Source organism: Culex pipiens, chromosome 2 (assembly GCF_016801865.2).
Source record: "Culex pipiens pallens isolate TS chromosome 2, TS_CPP_V2, whole genome shotgun sequence".
Taxonomy (NCBI): Eukaryota; Metazoa; Arthropoda; class Insecta; order Diptera; family Culicidae; genus Culex; species Culex pipiens.
The window spans coordinates 150,086,657-150,112,663 of NC_068938.1; the positions used below are offsets into that span (position 1 = coordinate 150,086,657).

General features: G+C 36.9%; 1 protein-coding gene across 1 annotated transcript in view; it reads left to right on the plus strand.

The window, feature by feature from the left end:
• The window catches only part of LOC120421480 (zinc finger protein 808-like), a 35,089-nt gene continuing 9,082 nt past the window's right edge, over positions 1–26,007 (plus strand). The window contains exons 1-3 of the mRNA XM_039584697.2: positions 1–204; positions 284–1,275; positions 18,295–18,766. Coding sequence (XP_039440631.2) covers positions 67–204; positions 284–1,275; positions 18,295–18,766 — 1,602 coding nt within the window. The 5' untranslated portion in view covers positions 1–66. The remainder of the gene's footprint in view (positions 205–283; positions 1,276–18,294; positions 18,767–26,007) is intronic.

A 26,007-nucleotide genomic window follows, 5' to 3' on the forward strand; every position in this document is an offset into this window, starting at 1 on the left:
AACAGCAGTATTTATACGACGAGTACATTTCTCTATTTAGTTTTTAATTGTATTCTCAACAAAACTATGAGTTCCGCACCGTTTTGTCGAACTTGCTTGTCCCGAACCAGTTCCAAATATCGCTCCCTTTTCAAGGAATCCTTCATATGTAGTGAAAAACGAAATTTTGCCAATTTGCTAACCGAGTTTATTCCATCGCTTGAGGTAAATAACCAAACCAAAATCGAGATAGGCGGCCTTATTACCACAGATTTATAAACTGAAGATGTTGTGCTTTTTTCAGATCCGAAAAGAGGACAGTTTACCACAAATGATTTGCGGAAAATGTGCGTTGGATTTGAAACACTGTTTCCGCTTCCGAAGGAAATGTTTGCAGGCGGATTCTGTGTTGAGATCTTCACAGGAAACGAATTTTGTTGGTGGAAATACAATAGCAAATCTAGAGGAGGAAGTAGGCTCTGGTAGCGAATCTGAACTCAGTGAAATTGCATCGCCGAAGGAAGTTGAACCTTCTAGTAAGAATACTGACGAGAATATTGAAAGTATAACGGAGGCTATTCCAGAATGTCCGGACAAGGAGATTCTACCTAACAAACCCAAATCCCTCGAATGTCCCTTCTGCCAAAAAGTGCTTAGTTCCGTCAAATCCTATCGAACCCACCAGGCGTTGCACTCCGACGTGGCCAACTTCCTGTGCAATCGCTGTGGCGAACGGTTCAAGACGAAAATGGCCTACACGGGACACATGGCCACGCACAATCCTAACAAGTTCAGGTGCGAAATTTGCGAAAAATCCTACCGGCAAGCAGCGTCCCTGCGAAGTCACATGCTAATTCACTCCGAGGAACGTCCGTTCAAGTGTTCGGTCTGCAATCACGCAACGACTCAGAAAAGTAGCCTGGCGAGACACATGCTGACCCATTCCGAGCAGAAATCCTACGTTTGCGATCTGTGTGGAGAGCACTTCCGGTTCAAGGGGAATTTGGCCGTCCACAAACAACGTCACACCAAGCAGAAAGATTTCCACTGCCAAAAGTGCCCGAAAAGTTTCGTCACGAAGGACGAACTGGCGAACCACGCCATAACCCACACCGAGGAGCGACCGTTCGGCTGTGATTTGTGCAGCAAGAGTTTCAACCGGAAGAGTGCGCTGCAGTTTCACCGGAAGCACACGCACTCGGTTCAGCCAAAGAATGCGTGCCACGTTTGTGGGCGGGGCTTTGTGCAGAAAATTACGCTCCAGAATCATCTGAAGACGCACATTTTGACTGATTAAATTTGTTGTTCGCCTTAACTGAAACTTTTCATTTCAATAAACATTTTTGTTTTGTTTTTGATGACCATACAATTAGGGTATTTTCACCATTAGTTGACACTAGGGTGACAAGAAAAATTGAAAATTTCGGAATATCGTAAGAGATACCACCTGGCTAGATCCTTTAGGCAATAATAAGTACCGTAAATTGGGGTGACTTTGATAGCCCGGGGTGACATTGATAGAAATTTGATTTGGCCACTAATTTTGATACATCCAATGTAACAGTCAGATTTTTGCATATATGTTCAATAATAAGCTATCCCTAAATGCCTACATACTCAAAATTTTAAAAAAATGTTTAGATATTAATTTGAAAAACCTATCAAAATCACCCCGGGGTATCAAAGTCACCCCAGTTTACGGTAACTGTGCCAATTTTGAGAAAAATCGGTTAAGGTTAAGGGGTCGCTTTTTATCGTTGATATTTGCATGAAAAAAAAAAACGCAAAAATGTATGCAGAAAAACATCGTTTCAGTATTTTTCTGCCAGGTGGCGCGGGTCTCACCCAAAATTGTCCAAGTGTGAGATTCTTGTAGGAAATTTAAATTCCTACAATGTTGTTGTAGGGTGTAAGAAGATCCGAGTTGGTCCTGATGAGTTATTAGTAAGGCTACCAACTGTACGGATTTTTTCCTTACCATACGGATTTTCGAACCTCTTCGCGGATTTTTAACAGGCCGGAATTCTTGTAGGGAATTTTACGCTTTATACGGATTTGTACGGAATTTTAACAACTTTTGAATTGCTTTTTTGATTTGGTCGAAGCTTTTGTTAACTAGAAATTTTAATTTTTCTGTGAGTTCGATTTAAAAAGGGAGAGTTTTTCGGGGTTTCCTCAATTCAAACTTGATTATCAATAATTCTAGAGTTTTTGAACTATTGTCTTTCATATGTTGATAGGACCTTTTAAAAAAACTCTGGAATTGTTCTTTTAGAAATTCCTTACCAAATTTATTTATCCCTTTCCATAGGCTTTCTAAAACTTGTGAAAACATTTGAACATTTCAATTAACAGAGTCTGGAGTTTTTTTAAAGGTCCTATAAACTGTTGTGTTTCACATGTTATAGGACCTTTTCAATTAAAAAAAAACTCTGGGAAAGTGTTCGTGAAAACACTAAGAACGATATTATTCGTAAAAGCAAACTTGACATTTCGTAAACTTTTAAACGTTTAACAAACAAAAATTAAAAACATAAGGATTGATTCAAATCACGGTTTATTTTATGAATACTTTTAAACATGCAAGTCATAAGCACTCTTATAGCATTTTGTGAAATTTGTTAGCTGTAAAAACGACACAGTTTTATATTTTTAATTCTCAAATTTATGAAATTAAATTTATCAAAATAATTCATTGACAGTTTTTGTTATACCATGGTGTCATATCGGCAAAGTGTACGGATTTTTGTTCAGCAAGAGTTGGTAGCCTTACATATACCGATATTATAAAAGATTCCATTTATCTACAAAAAAGTATTATTTTTACCGAAAAACGATCAAATATTAGTAAAATATTATTATTTCAGCTAAAAATGAAAGAAACGTATCAAATACAATCAAATCTGAATTGTAAGCCCTGGGCCTTGTACAGTCAAGGGGCATGAAGTGAATTAGTTAAAATTTGGGTATACATTATTTTTTATAAGCACTATGGATACCACTTCATGCTACGATAACTCGCTTTGTCGCAGCCCCAGGGCTTAAGCGTTGACCGATAAGCTGTCTTCGTGAACTAGGTAGTTCTCCGATAGTGAAAATATCACAATTGCACAAGACACCGCTGCTTCTGTGACTTTTTCACTATCACAATGTGGGACTTCAGGATAGTACAATTGATTTGTTGCTTAGCATTAGCATTTAAAATAAATCTGTATCCTTTCCAAATCTATTTGGTGTTAAAGTTAGTTGCAATTGTTAAGTAAGAGTAATGCTGTCAATAAACTTTGATTGATGTAGAATACTAGGCATTCTTTTATGTCAAATTGTCCATAGAGTCTCGATCAATCGATAATGTAATGATATCGGACAAAATTCGTTAATCTGTTGAACTAACGGTTTTCGGATTATGGTTGTATCGACCATTGTTGCGAATCGAGGAACTACGGATCATTTGACGTAAATAGTCATTTCTTTTTCAAATCGCGGTTTCTATCCTATTTGTATATCAGTTCATAATTTCTTATTGTTTGTTTTTATAGAAGTAGTACTACAACAGTTAAAGGAATGTTTAGTTTTGAACATTAAGTTTAGAGGATTAATGTTTAGACTTTCAATCCATAGTAGTTAGCAAATGAATATTTGGACTTAAATGAATAATTGAATAAGTTGGACTTATGAATAACACACAACTGTACATTTATTCTAGAGTCAGATCCATACAGCGTCAGTGTTTATTTGGTCGAAGTGTACTAATTCATTGGCAGATCTGATTCTAGTTGTAATGTACGACAAGACTACTGACGGACGTGACAGGACGAGGAGAGAGGTTTCAACATCAACGATGTGCGGCTGGACCACCCTCCCAAAAAAAAAATACGATCAAATCTGAATTGTAAGCAAAATAACATGCTATTATATGGATTGCACCACTAGGTGAGTAAAACGTAAATAATTTTATAATCTATTTTTTATCGTGAAAAACTGGATTTTTTAGAAACTTGTTCTATCAAAGTCTTAGTCAAGACCTGGGATAAGATGACTATCAAAAAATCCGACAGATTTTTTAACGTTTTTAATGGGTTTTAACGAGCATTTCCTTAGCTTGCCCACCTCTCCCCTACATGGGCATTGTTTGGCCTACCCAGTACTTGTTTTAAAACAATTCTAAACACAAACTTTATCTTTTGAAAAATATTTTTCAAGTTTCAAAAACACCCAGGAAGCAAAAAAAAAATGTTCCAAGAAAATTCCAGATTTAGTTTAAATTTTATCAATGTCCCCCGAGTTCAGGGTGGCCACCAGATTTGGATTTTCAATTTCCCGGTTTTTTCCCGGTTTTCTCCCGACGCCAGAAGGAATTTTTCCATATAGTTTTAAATCAAATTACAATGTTTTTTATAGACTGACGACTGACAATATTTTTATTTCTCAAGAAAGCTTTCAATTTGAGTACAAAAAGTAAGAAGCCGTTTTTAACAGTTGTTAGTCCAAATCCTTAATTTCCATAATGCTTGTGATTTTTCATCTCCATGCTCCACAATTTTTTTAAACTTAAAATCAATAAAACGTAGTTTTGTATTTAATATAAGAATTACATAAATTATTACTGGAAAGCAGGAATTAGCATTTACAATGTTGGGTATGAGTATGGGTACACAATATTTGCAAAAAGAACAACATTTATGCAAATACTCTTAAGTTTTCTTTGAAAAAGCTTTTGTAAATTCAAGAAGAACCATGCCATGTATTTAAACAAACGGAAACTTAAAACATTTTTTGCGTTTCGATTTAGTATCTTCGGCAAGGATTTAGGTATTGATGAGATGATTTCAAGAAAAAATGTAACTGTCAAAAAAAAAACCTCTGAGTTGGCCTGTACTTCAACCCCTCATCGCGACTCCCAGATCGCGCAAACATAAACACAATTCTCGATACATCCTTTGTATGAGCCGTGCCAAATTTATTGAAAAATAGAAAACATAAACATGTTTGGATGTTTTTTAAATTTTTGAGTAACACAGAATGGTAAAAAATCAATTGACCGTGCTGCGATTTTCTGAACAACACAACCGAAACAGTCAAAATTCAGTTAATCTTTTTATTAACGAAATTTTCTGATGAGTATTAAATAAAACCCAACAAAAACTAAATTTTTGTGTTTGAATAAAAATAGAAAGTGACTGTTTGTATTGAAATGACTATTATGCAGTTGAACTCTGAAAATATTGTAATTTTAAATTATCTGAAAATTTTATTTAAAAATTTCAATTACAATTTAAAATAAATTTTAAAAGAAAGATATTTTTTCAAATGTTTTGAATTTGAACACAATTTGATAGGCATTTAACTGTTGAAACATTCTGAAATAACTAAATAAAAATATCTTAAATACCAAATATTTCCGACATTTTTAAATTATACAAAAGTACTCAAATCTGATTTAAAAACACAAGTACAAAGTTTCATAGCAATTTGTCCTTAATAATTTGTTTGACTTAGAAAGCCAAAAATCATCTTATAAAATACTACTGAAATTAATTATCCGAAGGTTTGAACAATAAAAAACAATTCGTATTTTTTTTATTTTCTTACTTTTAACATCAAATTCGGGTTCAGCGACTTAATTTTAGTCACTGTTGAGTGGTTGATTGCCTATTAAATTTAAAAATGCATTTTTTCAATATTTCATTTCAGCCATTTTGGCCGCCATCTTGGATTTCATAATTCTAAATCATTTTAAAATAGTTTAGGCTGGTACAAATTTTATTTAAAGTTTTTGTCTCCCCCCTTCAAAATTGGCCCGAAAAATCAGGGGGCGAATTTTTTTTTCAAAAAACTTCAAAATTATAATGAAAATTTAAGTGGAATCAACTGAAATCAATTTTAGATCCATTCACCTGCGTTCAGAATCATTTTTAGCATGTTTGGGTTGATTTAAAAATCATTTAATTTTTTGAAAATTTTCGATGCTTATTATTTTTTTTCGCTAAAATTTTTGTTTTCGTCAAATTTTACATTATTTGAAAACTTATGATTGCAAAACAACTGAACTAGTGTAAAATGCATTCTAAAACACTTTTTCCACGTAAATGTTGAAACTGTGGCTTTTTATTTCAATATTTATTTTTTATTTTTTTCCGTGGCCTTCGGATAATCGAGTATGAACTGTATTCCCGAGCAGACGGAAATAACTTGAGAATAACATCTTTTGATATTTGAAAATACTAAGCCAATAACATTTTCTGTTATTTATAACAAGATTTGTTATTCGTCGTTATGATTTCTTTGTTATTGGATTGTTATTCTAATAACAGACTAATAACATTTAAAGTTATTATTCGAACAAATCTTTGTTATTTCTTTTTGTTATTTTAACAACTAATCCGATCATCCCAATAACAGTTGGAGGTATTCTTCCATAACAAAAAATGTTATTCCAAAGTTGTTTTGGCTTTCAACCAATATCAGACCAATAACAAATTTTGTTATGATAACATAAACTGTTTTTAAACCCTTATGCAAAAATAGATTTTTCAAGAAGATTCCATAACGCTTTTAGTTATTTTAACAGTATTTGTTATTGAAATGGGATGAATTTTGTTATTATCGTCTGCCCGGGTTGTTATTTTTAACGGCGCACATCAAGCTAAGTTTTTTGCACCACGATTTTCGGTATGCAAATTTTAGTATCTTCGAAATTATCGGTTATTTATTCCCAAAAGTTACTGTCTACAAAAAAAATAAAGCAGATTTTGACTCTTTTTACAATCATATTGTTGAAGGGATAAATCCGTAAGTTTGACAATTTTGGAATAAAAAGACAACAACTTCCTTGGCTGCTGTGAACTCTCAAGTTGATATTGAAATACATATAAAATCAAAATAAATCAATTGTGTATTGTGCTTATGGAATTCAATACTCATTGAAATAAGACTTCAAAATTCATAGCGCTAAGTAATTTTTCTATTGAACCGCGAACTTGATCGGAAAAATTGCAGCTTATCAAACATTTGTTTTTTAAACCGGGTCCGGTGGTGTAGTAGTAATCGAAGTTGCTTCTCCCCCAACCAAATTCAAACATTATTTTCCCGAATTCTTAATTTGAAATAACTAGAATAATATTCTAATAGAGAAAAGTTTACGTTGAAGTCATTTAAGAGGAATTTGTCGAATTTTAACTAAACTTAAAATATTTTCCCGGTTTGTCAGTCGAATTCCCGAGTTTTTCCCGGTTTTCTCCCGGTGGAATAAATTCCCGGGTTTTTCCCGGTTTTCCCGGTTTTTTCCCGAGGTTGCCACCCTGAGTTACAGTCACAGAACTTTTAAACAGATTTTTTTTTCTCCAAACTTAAGTTTCTCATACAAAAAAAATCCGATAATTGGAATTTAAAAGAAAGTCCTATAAGCGAAAAAATTTCACGTTTAAAAACTAAAGGGTACCAGCAACTTAAGCAAAACGAAAAGGGGTACCTAGCCAAGAAAAGGTTGAGAAACGCTGTTCTAGAACAACGCTAATTTTTTTAACCCACATGCTGACGAGATACCGGCTCCCCACTCTCCCCTACGTATTTCATGGCAGGGTTACCGAATTGAAATATTTTTTTTTATAAATTACTCATTTGGCACATAGTTAAGTTAAATGTTTCATGTGATAAAAGTACAACTCTGGATCTTTTTTTTGTAATAGGTCCTAAAAAACTCAAGAGCTTTAGATGAGGTCATCGGCCGGATGTGTTCTCAATGATCAAAATTTAAGTAGTTTATTTTGTACATGGCCTTCTATCGAATGGGGAAGTAAAACGTCGGTCCATTTGCGTAGAAGAGGTTTTGAGTGACTCACCACACATAACCTTCGGACACCTAGAAATGAGCAGAAACTTGCAACAGAGACCACAAAAGACCCGGGGGTCGTTAAAGTGGATTGCTTTGTTTTTGCCTTCCTCACCTTACTGAGGAAAGGCTATAAAATCACTCAAAAAATGAACTTCTTAATTTGACCACCTAGACCCACCTTCACGTATACATATCGACTCAGAATCATGTTCTGAGCAAATGTCTGTGTGGATGTGTGTAGGTGGGTGGACAAAAAATTGTCACTCGATTATCTCCGGATTGACTTTACGGATTTTGACCGTTATGGTCTCATTCGATCCGTCTTGGGATCCCATAAGTCTCTATTTAAAATCAGCAAGTTTAGTTAAGTACATCAAAAGTTATGTTAAAAAAACGATTTTGACTACATTTCAGAAGATTGTAAAAAGGGTGGTTTTTGTAAGAAACCCCGTCTTGCTATACATTTTTAGAAAGGTATTGAAAATACCTTTCCAACGAGACCAAAACAATGTAGATCTGACAACCCTATCAAAAGTTATAAGCACTTAAGTGTTATTTACCCACTTTTTTGAGGCCGGATCTCATATATTTTGATGAAAACGTTGTCCGGATCTAGCATGCGACCCATCGTTAGATGAGTAATCAAAAGATCTTTCCAACGAGCTCAAACAATTGAGGATCTGACAACCCTATCAAAAGTTATAAGCACTTAAGTGTTGCTTATCCACTTTTTTTAGGCCGGATCTCATATATTTTGATGAAAACGTTGTCCGGATCTAGCATGCGACCCATCGTTAGATGGGTAATCAAAAGACCTTTCCAACGAGCTCAAAACATTGAGGATCTGACAACCCTATCAAAAGTTATTAGCACTTAAGTGTTGCTTATCCACTTTTTTTAGGCCGGATCTCATATATTTTGATGAAAACGTTGTCCGGATCTAGTATGCGACCCATCGTTAGATAGGTAATCAAAAGACCTTTCTAACGAGCCCAAAACATTGAAGATCTGACAACCCTATCAAAAGTTATAAGCACTTAAGTGTTGCTTATACACTTTTTTGAGGCCGGATCTCATATATTTTGATGAAAACGTTGTCCGGATCTAGCATGCGACCCATCGTTAGATGGGTAATCGAAAGACCTTTCCAACGAGCCCAAAACATTGAGAATCTGACAATTCTATCAAAAGTTATAAGCACTTAAGTGTTGCTTATCCACTTTTTTGAGGCCGTGTTATTTGCAATTAAGTTTTCATAATCCTGTTTGTTAAAGCCTGATCTCGAATATTTTGGTTAAAATGGTAGATGGATCCATTATGCGACCCGTCATTGGATTATTACAAAAACTTCACCGCCGTCATCGTCGGCCTGGATTTCTAACGTTTCCCCCAAATTGACTTAATGCACGGGCTGATTCTCTCAGTTTTTTTCTCGCAAACGACATTTTCTTTGAACAAAAATGAAACTCAGAATTACTAGGTTGCTTTTTTCAGAATGAAGTTTATTTTTGAATATTGATTTAATCCGGGAGTTCCATCAATCAATCTTTCTTGAAAACCGTTAGTTTGAGAACTGGAATAATCTAAGTCATCGTCTCGTAGCCGCAGTACCACCCAGTTCCGTCTAAACCCAGTTGCTGCTCAGCTAGTTCTTTAGGTTCTGATTGCACTCCGCCACCAGCAAGAGGTTGTCCACTTAGAGCAGATCGTCGTCGACTTGGTTCCGAACGCCATCCAGTAGCTCACTATCGAACTGGTCCTGTTCCAGTTCGTGGGCATTTTTCCATCGGTGCAAGAATGATATAGAGCCCTCGTAATGATTGCCACCTTCTCTGGCTCTGGCTGGCGCCTCTCACTTCCGTCGGATGCAATCCGGGTCAACAACGACGACGACAGTGGTGATCTACTGCCAAGAACCCGTGCCAACCCGGAACAAGTTCGTTAAAAAACATGGACCGGTAAAGGTCGATTGCTTAAACGGCAGCCACCAGTGGGCAGGGAAGGTATTTGCCGATGGGCCTCCAAAAAGCTTTTTAAATTTATTTTCTTCCAGTTAAGGAATTTACTATAATCATGTATGGAGCACTTGTAGATATTTTACTAATGAACAACTTTGTAGAACATTGTTTTGTTCTAAACTGAATGCTGTTGACATTAGAGCGTAAACAAAAATCCCCTCACCATCGCGAGTGAGGGACGCCGATGGTGGCATTTTTAGAAATTGTTTACGCTCTAGTGTCAACAGCATTCACTTTGGAACAAAACAATGTTCTACAAAATTGTTCGTTTGTTCAAAATCTACAATTGCTTCATACATCATTATAGTGAATTCTGTAACTGGAAGGAAATAAATCAAACGAGGGCTTCGCGATGGTTTTTTGCCATTTTCCTACCCTGCCAGTGGGCACCGGAGCCGCACAGCTTCGTGAGTGACATCGTTCCCGCAAAAAGTGTAGTACAACACCTGAAAGACGAAGAAAATAGGAAAATTGAGTGATCCCTTTTCCCAACCAAATAACTCTCAAAACTCACCAAAAAACTGCGAGCGATCAGTTCCAGCTGGTAACGCACTCGGGAACCAGAAGCAATGAGCTATTTTGCACAACGGTCCAGAAATTCATAAAATTCTGAAAAATTCACTTTATCTGATCGAGACATGACCAACAATATGAACTGCAGTGGAGTGCGAAGATTGTTTTGACAGTTTTCTGATGGAAAAAACAAACAACACTCGACGAGGGGAGCGTGGATGGAAAATAGTGTGGTAGGGTGTGTAACCGGGTGATCTGTCGGAGTGGTCGGAGTCGTAGAATTATAAATACAGACAAAACAATGTAAATGGGTCAATGTCGGGAAATGTGAATTTCAGAAATTGTTGCCTTCCTCACTTTACTGAGGGAAGGCTATATTGCGGATTTCAGAGATTTTTAGACAATCGTGCAATTTGTGGAAAGCTCTCCAACAAAGTGCACACCTCAAACTATTCGCAATTCGCAATTTTCAGTGTAAGAACGGGCCTTGACCGATCTTATGCACTAGGTTCCCGACGAACACGCACTGCCCTTACACCTACATCTCACCCTTGCTCTGAGTCAGTACGAGCAGCACGCTAGAACACGCATTGAGTGTTCGTGCCAGGCATGCACACCTTCTTTTCCGGTTACGCATTTTAACTCGGCCGGGGGTGGTACATTACGTAGGGTTTGATGTAAGTATAAGCGCCTAACCATTTAAAGTGTGCCTAACAACTTTCATTAAAGCAAAGACTGTTTTATTTTTAGTTTGAATTCAAAAACTAATTGTTATTTACTGTGTATTGTTTTCTCCTGAAATCTTTCCTAGTGTTGAGTCGTGTTTATATGTTGGTATTTCTTTTGTCGCGGTGTTTTGTTACAATTTTTGGTCCTAAGCATTTTATAAAAGTTTTTCAAAAGTACAATAGTAATATTTGTGTTAATTCTTTGATCATTCCAAAAATTGAGTAAGGGCTCGTTGAAGAAAAGGGTGAAGATTGAAAACAATGGACAGTGAAAGAAATATACTATGTAAAGAATCAATAGTAAAAGAAAGATAGTAATTTATTAAGTAGATAATGAAATTAACAATAGTTAATAACAAGAGGTAACAATGTGGTTAAGGTGTTAAGTGCAATTTATAGGGCAGATGAAAAATTATTCAAATAGATAAATAAAGATAAACAAAATTGACATCGCTGCCAAATTAAGGAAAAACAGACAGTTTGTTACAGCAGCATCAATTGTTAAAATAGAGTGGAAAAGCGTTGAGAAATAAGAGAATCAAATGAGTAAAATCGAAATCAAATGGAGTAAACAGAAGTTAACAGAAGCCGCGTTAGAAAATCAGTGAAACAAAATAAACAGAAGATAGGTGGTAGATGAAATAGAATGAAGAGAAACCCCGTTGTGCGATGTTTCAGGTACATCCACAGCAGTTGACTCAACATACTGCGAATCAAAACAATACCGTCTACAATCACAAATTACATCCCTTTCCCACATTGTCGCGCCCCTTTCTTTTAGCCGTCTCGACTTTGACCCGCGGTGGTCAAAGGTTTACGATCCGTTTCCACAGGCCACCAGCTAGGTCATCATGAAAACCAAGCCAACGTGGAGGTAAGAAAATAGGACACTTGCAAGGAACCAGAGCTATACTGTCTTGATCAAGAAATGATCTAACAGGACTACGGACGTAGTCAGTGACGCTCCTTCCAGGATGTTCCTCGCCTGAGCGTCAACTGAAGAGGTATCATCAGAATCATTCGCACTTGGCCTGCAACAAAGTGCACACCTCAAACTACAGCAGAAAAAAACTATCCAAGACACACACCCTATTTTGAAACTGTTCTAAAGTGGTCGAAAGTAACAAAGCTCAGTCTAGACACGCACCACTCTAGGCAAGAGGGGGGGAGAAGGGGTAGGATTTCAAGAGTGCAAATATTTGGTGTGCAGATATTATTTGCAAGGGTGGAGAATTTGGTGCAAAGTGTGCAATACAATCACTCGAAAAATGAACAATCATGCGACCCATCCTTGAATGCATAATTAAAAGACCTATACAACGCGTCCAAAAGATATAACAGAGAAAAGGGATTTGTAAGTTGGACTTTTATTTTACCACTAAAACTATAAAAATGTGAGGAAGGCATCAACCACCTTATGGTGGATTAAGTAACGTTTTTTTTTTTATTTTGTACATAAATTGATAAAAATCACATCAAAAACACACACTAACATTAAAACGAAAATTGCGGTGAAGTTTTACATACAAATAATAATCAGATTATTTCCACTGCAGGCATACTTTTTTACAGTGCGCAGTTGCTTTGTTTTGGTTCTTTTGTGCTGGCGCCGTAATTGACAGCTGAGCAATTCTCTGAGATTTCGGTCATTCGATTTTTTTTTTTGTATTTTTTAATCTAGCTGAAACTTTTTTGGTGCCTTCGATTTGCCCAAAGAAGCCATTTTACATCATTAGTTTGTCCATATAATATTCCATACAAATTTGGCAGCTGTTCATACAAAAATGATGCATGAAAATTCAAAAATCGCCCATTGTGTTGCCTCGATAGTTGGCAGAATCGAGTCTTAACCCCTTCTTGTAGATTGGGGTGACGACCCCGTCCAACTTGGTCATCCGCGTACTCCCGTGCTTGAAAAGTTCGGCCGGAAGTCCGTCCTTAGTATCCTGTCCTCGACGGTTCCCTCTCGAGTCTCACCGTTCAACAGCTGCTGGAAGTGCTCCTTCCTTTCTTTCATTTTCCTTTATAGGTCCCTAATTCTAATGCATTGGCGCACTACAGATGTTAATATATGGGCTTCTCCAGGATCCCTTCAAAAGATTGGCTGCGCTAGGGATACTGTTGAATTTTCAGCGGGCTTTCTCAGTGAATAAATGTCCGCCATTATGACGAAGTTCCAAATATATTTGTTTCCTTTAACTGTAACACCGAGCAAGAAAGAGTCCCCAATCACTAACCTTACGACGCTCCCTCCACAGCCACCTCGGTGATTCCTCGCACGTAGAACGCACCTTCAGCGGCGTACTGTTTCAGCTCTGCGCTCGTTTGCGGATCAAACACACTCGACGTGGCCAGCAGCCGAATGATCTCGTACTTGTCCAGAATGACGTCCTTGTCGGCTTCCTGCTTGCGGTCCAGCAAGTACTCAACGAACCCCCCCGTCTGCAGCATGTACTGCTGGCCCCACCGGTGGCCAACGAGCGCCCGGAGCAGAGCCAGGGCGGCCCGCTTGATGTCCGGGAAGGCGTTCCGGATGTAGTCCATCACCAGGTTCAGGTTTTCCACCTCGGTGAGGTACCCGTACCACGTTTGGGTGATTGAACTGGAAAAGTTCTTTTAGTGAACAAAATTTGAGGGAACTCGTCAATATCTTACGTGATCTGATTATCGGCTGTGGCACCATCGATCGCGAACAGGTTCGTCAGGCAGCTCAACAGTCGCAGCTTGATGTCGTTCGGTAGATTCCGGATGACGCCGTGGATGTGCTTCAGGGTCTTCTTCAGCACTGCACCGTGTTTGTAGTGGAGCTGGCGTTTGCCCTCACTCGGGTACGCGATGCATCCTGGAGAAATAAGGTACATTTTTTTCAAATCTTCAAATAAAAAATGTTGAAACTTACCCAAAGTATCGTACGCCGTTGGCAAAATGGTAAGATCCTCAGACAACAGGCAATCAAACAGCAGCGTGATAATCTTCGGATACCCATCGTAGATCCTAGCCGGATGAATCGTTGCAATACTGCCGTAGAACCGCATAAACCCTGGCACAAGAATCGTCGCCAACGGATCCTCCTCCAATCGTTCAATCTTTTGCATCAACTTATCAAACACTCCGTTGTTCTCCAAATATGCCATCCCGTGGTTATTCACCGGCAGCTCAGACAACACTTGCAGCACATTCAACTGCAGCAAAATGTCCTCCTCGTCCAGCTCTTGGATGGCCTTCTGAAGGAACTTCTTGTTGGCGTCCAACAGCTCCCCGGACTGCCGGCCAACCTTCACGGCGACCTCGTACAACCGGCACCGAACAATGTCGTTCGCCGTCAGCAGCTTCTCCAGGTTGTCCTGAACGCTTCGCATGTGGACAAACTTGGGCAGCAAAGCCACCAGCAAATCTATCGAAGGCGTTCCGACGCTGGTCTCCTCCGACGCGAGGCAGTTGATGACCAACAGAATCAGCGTCTCGTTGGCAAACGCCTCCGAGGACGAAACCCGCCGCAACTCGCGCAGCCCAAACGCCTGCACGCTTGCATTCGCATGACTCAACGATTTTTCAATCACGTTCTTAACCTCCGTCGATTCGTCAATGGACAGATTGCTCATACAGATCGACAGGATGTCGCAGGCCAGCAGCGTTTGCTCGCTGAAAAAAAAATAACTATTACATACAACCCCTTCCTGATGAGTAGTGGTGCACCAACCTATTGGAATCGGTCATACACTCGAGCAGTTCCGGCGACTTGAGGAAGCTGCTGGCGATCGAAGAGTCGTTGCTGGAAATGAGCGTGTTTTTGATCTCGGTAAGGGCCGTCTTGCGGGATTGCTCGATCTGCAGGTTGGCCAGCAGCTCGCGGCACACGTTTTCGTCCATGCTGGCACACCGGTTAATTCAACTTTCGATTCAGAAACGAACTGAACGGATTTCTAAACTGAAACACGGATGATTTGCGAAATCAAACCAAAACAGAACGCTCTTTGTTTTGACGTTTTGGTGGTATGCACGTTTAAAGGAACTTAGGAAATATAAAATTAAATAATCAGGTTGCTTCACAGACAAACAGATAACTAAAGGCAATAATATTGTAAAAAGCTCTACAACAAAGTGCACACCTCAAACTACAGCAGAAAAAAACTATCTAAGACACAGTCCCTCGTTTGAAACTCACTTGATTCTGCCGGATGTAGATTCGACAGCCGCAAACGTGGAACAAATTCCGTTGCGAGAAAAAAAATGGGTACTAAAGTCCTATGTCAATTTTTATGTACAACGGTAAAAAACACGATTAAAAACCATTTCTGATCACTTTTTTTTTCATTTTAATGCAAAATTTTTTTTTGACAAGACAACATTTTTTCCTTGATTTTTTCGATGGATCAACTATGGTCCCCTTGGAACGAGCTGTCAAGTGGGAGCTTTTCTGTCAAGAAGGACCGCGAGGTTAATTTTTCAAAATTGATTTAAAAATCCATTTTAAATTCTTTGTGCTCGTGCAAAGGGTCATTGTACTCAGAAAAATAAGCTTCATCGCTGTAAACAATAATATCAGCAATCTAAGCTTCATTTTAGGACCCAATTTAAAAAGATCGTTCGTTGGATTAAAAGTTCGCGTTGGTGAATATTCGTAGAAAGTTCAAACTTTTCAATTTAAAATTTGGAAAGTTTTTGATACTACCATGCATTTATGGAACAAAATCGTTGTATCGGTTAAAGTGTTTTACTTTTAATTGGAAAAGAAACCTTTTATAGCAAGAAAAAACAACATTTAATACTACAGTGATAATTTCAGAAAAATGAGCTTGATTCGAGGCTTGATTCTAGGCTTGATTTTATATTTATTTTTAAAAGTTTTAAACAGCATGTTAAAAAAAAAGACATTTTGCAATTTTATTTAACATTCTTTGTCCTTTTTCTAATCGTTTATCATACCATTTTCCCAAAAAAATATACATTTAAATTGCATGAACTAACGATACTTTAATAAACAGCAATGGATCGATCTGGAGCATTTGTTTTTAAATTTACAGCTTCCTGGAATTAATTTCAAATTTACTGCTGATATGCATTGCATATTTATTTGAATGTTCAAATTATTTCTGCTCCTATTGCTTTTCCTTTATCTCGCCATTTCCTCATACCATATCTGATCAAATTACATAAATTAACGACACTTATTAAAACATGTGCTGCAGCAAGGGAACCATCAGGAGCATTTGTATTTTAAATAATTAATTTTTTTCAGTTTCCTGGAATCATCTGGATTGTATATATTATCATAACAAAACTATATGCATATTAGATAATACACTACAGACTCGGGGTCTCTGTTGTTTTATTTGTGGTTCCATCTCAAGTACATATGCAGACAATGAGAATATTAGGTGCGTATGATACGCGTACGTAGTATACTCGAAGTGATTAACCCAAGGATTAACCCCTAGTTGAGTACCCAATTGGGTCCTAAAATGAAGCTTAGATTGCTGATATTATTGTTAACAGCGAAAAAGTTTATTTTTCTGAGTACAATGACACTTTGTACGACCACAAAGAGTTTAAAATGGATTTTTAAATCAATTTTGAAAAATTAACCTTGCGGTCCTTTTTGACAGAAATGCTCCTACTTGACAGCTCGTTCCAAGGGGACCATATTTGATCCATCGATAAAATGTTGTCTAGTCATTTTTTTTTTTTTTTTGCATTAAAATGAAAAAAAGTGATCAGAAATCGTTTTTAATCGTGTTTTTTACCGTTGTACATAAAAATGGACATAGGGCTTTAGTACCCAATTCTCCAGAAGATCCACCTGGTTTGTAAATCTTCTAAAATAAAGGCAAAAGATTTGTTATTTATGTTGGGCCATTTTCTTGAACAATTAACCCTCTAACGCCCATGGTTACTCCAGAGCACCACTAATGTTTGGCTTCAAAATTAAATTTCTCTTCAACCATACATTTTTTCCACTTGGTTTAGTTTATATAGAATGTAAACTCAAAACCATTAAAATTTCATCTAATTTGGTCGATCCAATTACGAGAAATGTAGATAAACGTAATAAATCTTGATTTTGCTCTGGGCGGGAAGGAGTTAACTTACCGAGTTGGTGAGGCAGAAAAAAACGTCATTCTCCTTCGACAAATGAAAATGAAAGAACTTAACAAAATGGCGGCAATCACATTCGCCACAAATTGGTTTAGTGAAAATGACGTAATTTTCGACAGATTTTGCTCTGGCAGAATATTTTAGCAAAATTCTTACAAAAATCAACAAGCTCTGCTAGAAATATCCGTGACTTGGAACCAGTCTCTCTTTTTAGGATCTCTAATGGCATGCAGTGCTTTTATCCCAGCCCGGGAGCATGTTGACAGTTCCCATACAAACTGAGCGTACCCCGAGGCGTACCCCGTTTTGTGGGCCCAGTGGGCCTAAGATGGCGGCCTTCGGTATTATCTAGCCAAACTTTTGAAAATCGCGAATAGCTTAAATAAATAAAGTTTTTGCCTTGTTTTGATTTAAATCGACGAAATAAGCATTCTGGAATCATTTTCTTTAAAAACTAGTTTAGAGATACGCCACGTTCAAATATTAGTCTAGAACAGTTGAAGTGAGCGTGCCGCAAAAGCTGTCACAAATAAAAAAGTTTCCTATGCTAATTTTGAGTTGCGTTTTTGATGGGCGGACTTCGACGAGGCCCACTTGCCTTCTGTCGGTGAATACGCGCAACTCACGAAAACTGTCATCTTACACTGAAAGCCCGACCATGGTAATTTTAAGAACATTTGCTAAAAATGCTGCTTATCAAATTAACTGCGGCTTTTTTGTGAAATTAAACGCAAATATGGTAAAATGAACCATGCTTCCACAAAATTGCATGGTAGCAATTAAGAAATCATTATCATTCTCTCCATATTGGAGGGTTAAAATTACTATACCGCTCACGACATAGTAAAACTGACTGCGTTAATCAGTCAATCCAAGCACGGAATGTTTTTAGCAAAAATACGTCGGTGTGTGTTCTCAATTTGATCCTACAATATGGTAGCAACTACCATGGTTGGGTTTTCAGTGTAGGGTCCGGTTGTTTTATCCTAAATATTTTACCCTTTTACCTGATGTATGGGATACCCAAAAATGGGTAAAATAGGTAGCGGATAACACAACTCATAAGAGGACAGTTTCCTACAAACGTGTAATCAGTTTTGACATTCCTGTCAAACAAATCAACGAGCGCCGCCGCTGCGAGTCGTGTTTTTTTCGCAAAAACAAAAAAAAACTTGGCTTCTCGTTTTAAAGTTCAGAAAAAATTGTTTTGTTCTTCACAAGTGACAAAAGCTCAGCATCATCGTCCTGTCCCAATGGAGACCCGCTCAGCGAACGCAGGTTTCTCCGTGGTCGCCGCCACGGGCCCAAACATTTGCCGGATCTGCCTAACCAACGGCGGAACCGGAAAACAAGGGCAAGTGCAAGGTCTGGAATCGATCTTCAGCACCGTGGTGGACTACGAGTGCAAAAGTTTGTACGGGATCCTGCTGGAGGTTTGCGCTCCACTCGGCACCCGGGAGATGCTCAACGGGATGCCGGAACGGATCTGCCGGGGTTGCAAGTGGCGCCTGCTGACCGCGTACGAGCTGTACGAGACCTGCCTGCGGAGTGACGAAAAGATGCGCGAGGTTAGCGCACGCGAGATCCAGCTCAAGCAGGTAGGTTTTTGGTTTTGGTTTTGGAAAAAAGTCAGTTATTGTGTTTCGAAAGATGGTCATTTGATTTATTATTTTTTTTTTTAATAAGGTCAACTCTTATTCTTCCATGTTAGCTACAATCCAATCCATACAGTATGCTACCTTTAAGAACACCATGTCCTTATCTTGACAACCTTGTTTGGGGTCTTGATTAAGATTTATTCCAAACTGCACAAATCGCTTTCCCAAGAACCATACAAATTTACCAAGCGGTGCTCCTAACATAGGTGTGCAATTCACGTCAGCGTGGTTGGTGCAAAACTGCATTTCGGCAATATGTACAAGTTTTCCATTTACACACTTTCATTGAGAAACAATAGCTTCCCGATAGGTATAATTAAAACCATTCCAACCTGCAACGACGTATGTTTGTTGTTCCATTTGTTGAAGATTTTGGTTTACTGGCAAACAAGCGGGATGGATATGATCTAAAAGAAAAAGTAAAATCTAAATTGTGGTAAATGTATTGGCCTATCTGTCTGTATAAACCTTCGAAAAGAACAGTTTTCTTTGTACGAATTAAAGCTATGTTGTGAGGGGAACGATCCCCACCTATGTTGTGATTTTGATGTATCACTGCATACTCCACGTCATAATCTCTATCGTTGTCCTTTTTCGAGAGGCAATTCTGGTATTGTTTGAGTTTGTTTATTCCTAACCTAACGAACATACTGCAATAAAGAAAAAACAAGGTATAAAAGAAATAGTATTGGGTGGAATTGGATACTTTTTTGCATCATAAATGCCGATGTGTATCAAAGTTTCAGCAGCAGTCAGCACGTAACGGTGGCTAATTAGTGTTCCTGTTTGATCGTTGCTAGTTGAAACGTAAATGCAAATACGAGCGAGCCATGGGTATTTGTGCAGCTGGTCATCAGACTCACTATCATTGTGTATTGCAAGAGAATTCCCACAATTTAGTCGGGGCAAGAGTTTAGGATATCGTTTCGTTGCACCGAAACCCTGGCCTCTTCTAATTATTTGCAAATATTCAAGATTCGTTACCGTTATAATCCAAGACAAGTAGTCGTTTAGCTGGACGGTGTTGGCTCTATAGAAAAAGTAATTTTTCTTGCACGGATCAAACGAAAGCTTGGTACAATCAACGATAACCTTCAAGTACCACTCATCCTTCAAAGAATACATGCCAATGCTTCCTCGATCTTTATTACAGATTTCAGTTTGGTTATAGTACCACGACCTAAGTGTATCTGAACATTTCTTCCTCTTATTTCTGACCTGATCCAAGTGTTCCTTGTCTTCAGCTGCTCCCCAGCCTATCATTACATCATTAATATACCCTATTCGGCCAATACATATGGGTTGTATGTAGTCGTTGAACTGGACCTTGACTCTCATCTCAAAAATGATAATGTCATTCTTGCTGTTTCTATCAAAATCAACTGGTTGATGTATTCTGAATACTTGACGGTGCTGAGTGTAGTATAGTGATCAAATCATAGTAAGCCGTTGCTATCTACATGATCATTGTTACCCTAACCAACCATCAAGACAGTTGACATTCTGGGAATGTTACATTGGCGACGAGGATAAAGAAATTGAAAATTTCGGAAATTGCAAACTTTTCGTCTAAGTACAAATGAATACTCTACAGAAGCTCTCTCCGAAGTTGGAAAAGTGAAATAAGCCTTGAATGAAATGTTAACGAGACGATTTCTCGGCAATTAAAAACAGAATCTGGTTTGGTAAACAGGGTTTTCTCACTATGATTAATGATTTTTCTTTACTTTAGCCAACTAGAAACAAGACTTGTACCTTGGAACTTTGTGCAAGTATTCTCGGAGGACTTATGTATTATGCAAGTTGGACAACAAGAGGTTTGATCAAGTTTAAGATGAAAATCACCTTCATAGATTACGATTTGAATAATGTGGATTTTGATAAAATTTAATGACGCGCAGTTTCGAAAACCATAAAATTGTAAGTACGGTGAAAAATAATTTGCTGATGTATTTGACTGATTTAAAAAATGGCTGATTGGTGTGGTAAAAACAACCACACACAAAACCGATTATTAAAAAAAACCTAACCAGTGATATTTGCTGTCTTGAGTGATCAATTCAAGGAATATTATTCAATTTGTTGTAGTTTGGCTACGGAAACGGAAAGGGATAGCAGGGATGATTGAGACATAATAAATGTCAGAAAAGGAAACGGAAACAATCCATAAGCTAATTGAAAAAAAGAAGAACATGAAACGGTGAGACTCCGGTCTACCGGGGTTGAAACGAATAGTTCGTTTGACCTTAATTGAGACTCCGGTCTGATAAGTAGACGGTGAGACTCCGGTCTACCGGGACTGGAACGATCCGTCGTTCAGTCTATTTTGTCGAGGTTCCGGCCTGACAAAGAAATCGGCAGGACTCCGGTCTGTCGGGATCGAAACGAATCCGTTCGTTTGGTCTATTTTGTCGAGATTCCGATCTGGCATAGAAATCGGTAGGACTCCGGTCTACCGGGATTGGAACGATCCCTTCGTTCAATCTAATTTGTCGAGACTCCGGTCTGACAAAGAAAATCGATGGAACTCATGTTCATCGTGCCAGATCGATCCGTCGATTGGTTAAGTTGGAATGATCGATTCATTCAACAGAAATCGATGAAAATCGATTTGTTAATTGCCAGTCAATTGATTAAATAAAGTTTCAGTATTTTAGATAGATTCGAAATCAAAGAAGTATTTCAAAATCAAGAAATTGCAAAACATAATCATGAGATGAAATCTTGATACCAGCAATCAACAACTATTTAATAATGATGGCATTATTAAAACATAATATTATGTGATTAGCTTTGGGATATATGAACCTTTAACTAACCTATGTAAGTATTTATTAAATTCAAATTTATTTCAAACAAGGAAGAGATGTAGTATAGTGAGCAAATCATAGTAAGCCGTTGTTCTTTGCATGATCATTGTTACCCTAACCAACCATCAAGACAGTTGACATTCTGATGTTACACTGAGCATATCCAAAGTTTAGTAAGTTTTGCTTATTAGTTCCGAACCGTACGAAAACGTTTCCACTGTCCAGCAAAGATCCATTTGCATTAATCGCGCAAAGTCTTGAAGTTAGGACGTGTGATTCGCTTATTAAGGTACCTCCGCAAGCATACTCTACGGCGCGGTTTGGCTCCCGGTGGTACACGGTTCCGTACCACGGCCATTGACCAGGGTAAGGCTCAACTACGTAGTGTTTTACCTCCTCCTCAAGGTTGTTTGCAATCCGTTGTCCGCATTGTACCTTGTTTGTTTTACTCTTTGCTACCAGCGTGATCCGCCCTTCATTGAAACGTTTATCTTGCAAACTAGTAAGCTTGGTTTCGTTCAAAATCCAATTTCGGTAGACATTCAATTGTACTAATGCGACGGATTTAAAGTTGGGTTCTTTCGCACACGGAACGAATGGCGGACTTGTACAATCCACTATACCAGCAACGTACCAAGGATACGATATACTCTTAAAGATTCCTATGCTCCCGCGGTCTTTCTGGCAAATCTCAGTTTGATTGTAGTATTTAGTACTTTTGCTGCTTGAACATATTATTGTTGTTCTGTTAAATTCTTCAAAACATGTGTCATTATTAACCACTTTCCAGCCTATCATTGTGTCAGGCCTGAAAGTTTCGTTACTTGTTAACACGCAAATTGGATGCACAAATTTGGTGGATTTAATATTTGCACCAAGTTCCAAAATAACCAGTTCGTTTTTACTTGAGCTGTCATAATCCACTGGTTGGTGAACCTTCATCACGTGACGGTACTGACCGTTACCAATATCAATATTTTTTTCTAGCACCAAAGACCAAATCTCTGTTCGGTTCATTGCCTTCAGCAACCATTCCTTCCAAGATTTCATCCTATCCCCGCGTTTGTTCAATTCGTACATATGAACTCCCATCCGAACAATAAGCTCTCCGCTGTCCAGCAACGATCCGTTTTCATTTGTGGCGCAAATTTTCGCACTTAAAACGTGCTTCCTACTAATCAAGGTGCCACCACAAGCGTACTGCACGGTGTCGCCTTGCGTCCGACGATAAACAAGGCCAAACCAGGGGAATTGTCCAGGGTATGGTTCACCGTCATACGGATATTTCGGGTAATCTGAGTCGGCCTTAGGTACGCCACACTTGAACCCATCCTTCTCCAGGATGCAGCTTCCTACGAGCAAACTCAAAAATGCTATTCTACCAGTGCGCATTTCTCCAGCGGAACACGTTCACCAAAAAACTAAAGCGACACATTCTTTCACTGATGGGCTTGTCTCGTCTGAGCTCGAATATTAGGGTGCTCTAAAGAGGTCAAAAGTCAAACAAATCAATTCCCGTAATCGTGAATTGTGTACATGAATTTGAGAACCACGAGTGAATTTATTCATGAGTATGATGCGTTTCTTTTCCGGTCCCATTTGGGCCTCTAAACAACCCAACAAAATTTGGGAACGATTGGATTTGACCCGGCTTTCCGGAAAGCGATTCAAATTTGTATGGGAAAACCCTCTTTTAATTTTTATAATTTTCATTTTTCACTCAATTTAAAAACTAACACCGTAGAAGTATAGTCCTGAACTGCCCATGTTCGCATAAATGTCCCATATGCAAAAATAGCAAGCTGAGAAAAACGCATTTGAAGTTTGTCCCACACACATAAGGCTACGTGTTAAGTTTTCACGGAAAAACTGGTTTTCCTCCTGATTTCTCGAACAAAGTACTGGATGTTATAGGCTTTTCGGAACGAGCACGCGATTTTGAACGAAACTGCATCAATAACTCAAAAGTGATGAAAATGCATATGGGACATTTATGCGATCAGGGGCAGTGAATGTCCTCTAAAACTTTCCCGAAGAAGGTATGGTCCTATCATGCTTCTGAAAAAGATACAGAGTTTTTAAAAGAGGCATTTCAAAATAAGTGTTGAAAATTATATCAGTATCAGTTTTTCACATAAAATTTCCTGGGGAATCGATTGCACATGATAAAAAAACGGTAAAAATGTTAAAATGCTAGTTTAGCAACTTTCCGATCAGTTGTATTTTTTCTCTAAATTGCTCAATAAAATGAAAGAAAATTATCTGTTGATTTGGCTCAAACTTTGTGGAGGCCTTCCCTATCACCAAAGAAGCCATTTTGTGTTAATGGTTCACCCATATCAATATAATTTTGACAGCTGTTCTTACGAAAATGGTACGTAAATATTTAAAAAATCTGTAACTTTTCAAGAATTTTTTTATTAATTTGGTGTCTTCGGCCAAGTTGTAGGTATTGATGAGGACTATTCAGAAAAAATAGACACACGGAAAAAATGCTGCTTTTTTAATTATTTTTTTTTTCACAAAAAATATGTTTTCAAAAATACATATTTTTTAATTTTTGATTTTTTTAAATTTCAAACTTATGGGAAATTGGACTTGCTTTTCGATAAAAATATTCACGAGACTAAAAAATGAAGTAAATGTTTCACAGTTGAGTAACGGAAAATGGCATAGTTTTAAAAACTTGTTTATTTGTTTTTTTTTTTCAATGAGACACAGTTTTTTTTTCGGAATTTCGAGTACGCCATCAAACTGGGCGTCCAATTTTACACAAAAGTCCCTTTGACACCAAATTTCCATCTCATCACCATTTCAGTCTGCAAATTATTGAAAAACATGGTCATTTTTCGCATGTTCAAAAATTGAAAGGGTCGTATCGCCCGTCCGTCACGAGGTATAAAAAAAAACGGTGCCCGGATTCGTGATTAGGAACAAAAGCTACCCCTTAGGACAAAGTTCCACGAAAATGCTGTGTGAGTTGGCGGAGAAAGGCCATATGCAGGGTTGTTACGGACGGCACGAATCGCGCGGATCTGGCGCGGATTTGCTGGCTAATTTTGCTCAGGCGCGGATTTCGCGCGGATAGCAATTTAGATAAACAAAATAATTGAGAACGATAGAATTTCTTTCAAATTACAAAGGAAAATATTATTAGGTTTTAAATAAATTCAATCTTTTTCGTTGAGTTCAAAACGTCAATTTCTAAGCAGTTATTAATGAAGAAAATTTTCTTCTAAAAATTATTGATTTTTTTTTTCTTAATACGAAACTTTGAAATAATCTTCAAGGAACGATTTTTTTTAAATGTATTGAGATTTGTTATATAAATTTAACATAACATTACAACTCATTATTTTTAAAACATCTGCTTAAAAATTCAAATTAATAATTTTTTTATTAAAATCAAAATAACAAAATTCAAAAAATCACAGAATTTAAAAAAAATTAAGCTATGAAACTTTTTAGATTTTCTAAGTTTTTTTTAATATAAAAAATTAAATTTTTAAATTTCAAAATCTGTTGCAACTCTAATTCAGGTAGAATTGATTCAACTCCCAATTATCACAACATGACGAAATCCACTTAGCAATCTGCTAAAATCTAAAAGCGAAATGTAATGTTAAAATTAAAAAAAAAATAAGAAATCTGGAATTCAACAATTTGGAATTTCAGAATTTACATATTCAAATAATAATAATAAAAAAATAGAATTCGTATTTTGAAATTGCCAAAACTTACAGACTCAAAAAAAAACGTAAAAAAGTACGAATGATTAAATTGAAAAATTACGAACAAATTACAATTATTTTTTTTTTAATTTTTTTATTTTTTAAGAATGTTCTCAAGTTATCAAATTATTAAATCATTAAATTATGAAATTATCAAATTATTAAATTATTAAATTATTAAATTATTAAATTATTAAATTATTAAATTATTAAATTATTAAATTATTAAATTATTAAATTATTAAATTATTAAATTAATAAATTATTAAATTATTAAATTATTAAATTATGAAATTATTAAATTTTTAAATTTTTAAATTATTGAATTATTAAATTATTAAATTATTAAATTATTATATTATTAAATTATTAAATTATTATATTATTAAATTATTAAATTATTAAATTATTCAGTTATTAAATTATTAAATAATTAAATGTTTAAATAATAAATTAATAAATTATTTTTTTGCCATTTTCTTAGATCGGATCATTTTCGAAGTCATATTTCAGTTTAGAGAAAATTAGAGAAGAAAATAATAGAAATTTCGTGTTTCGACTTTTCAGAGTAAAATTTTGGCGAGAATTATCAAGTACAAAATCCCTAGATTTTACAATTTGGTGATTTATTTTATGGTTT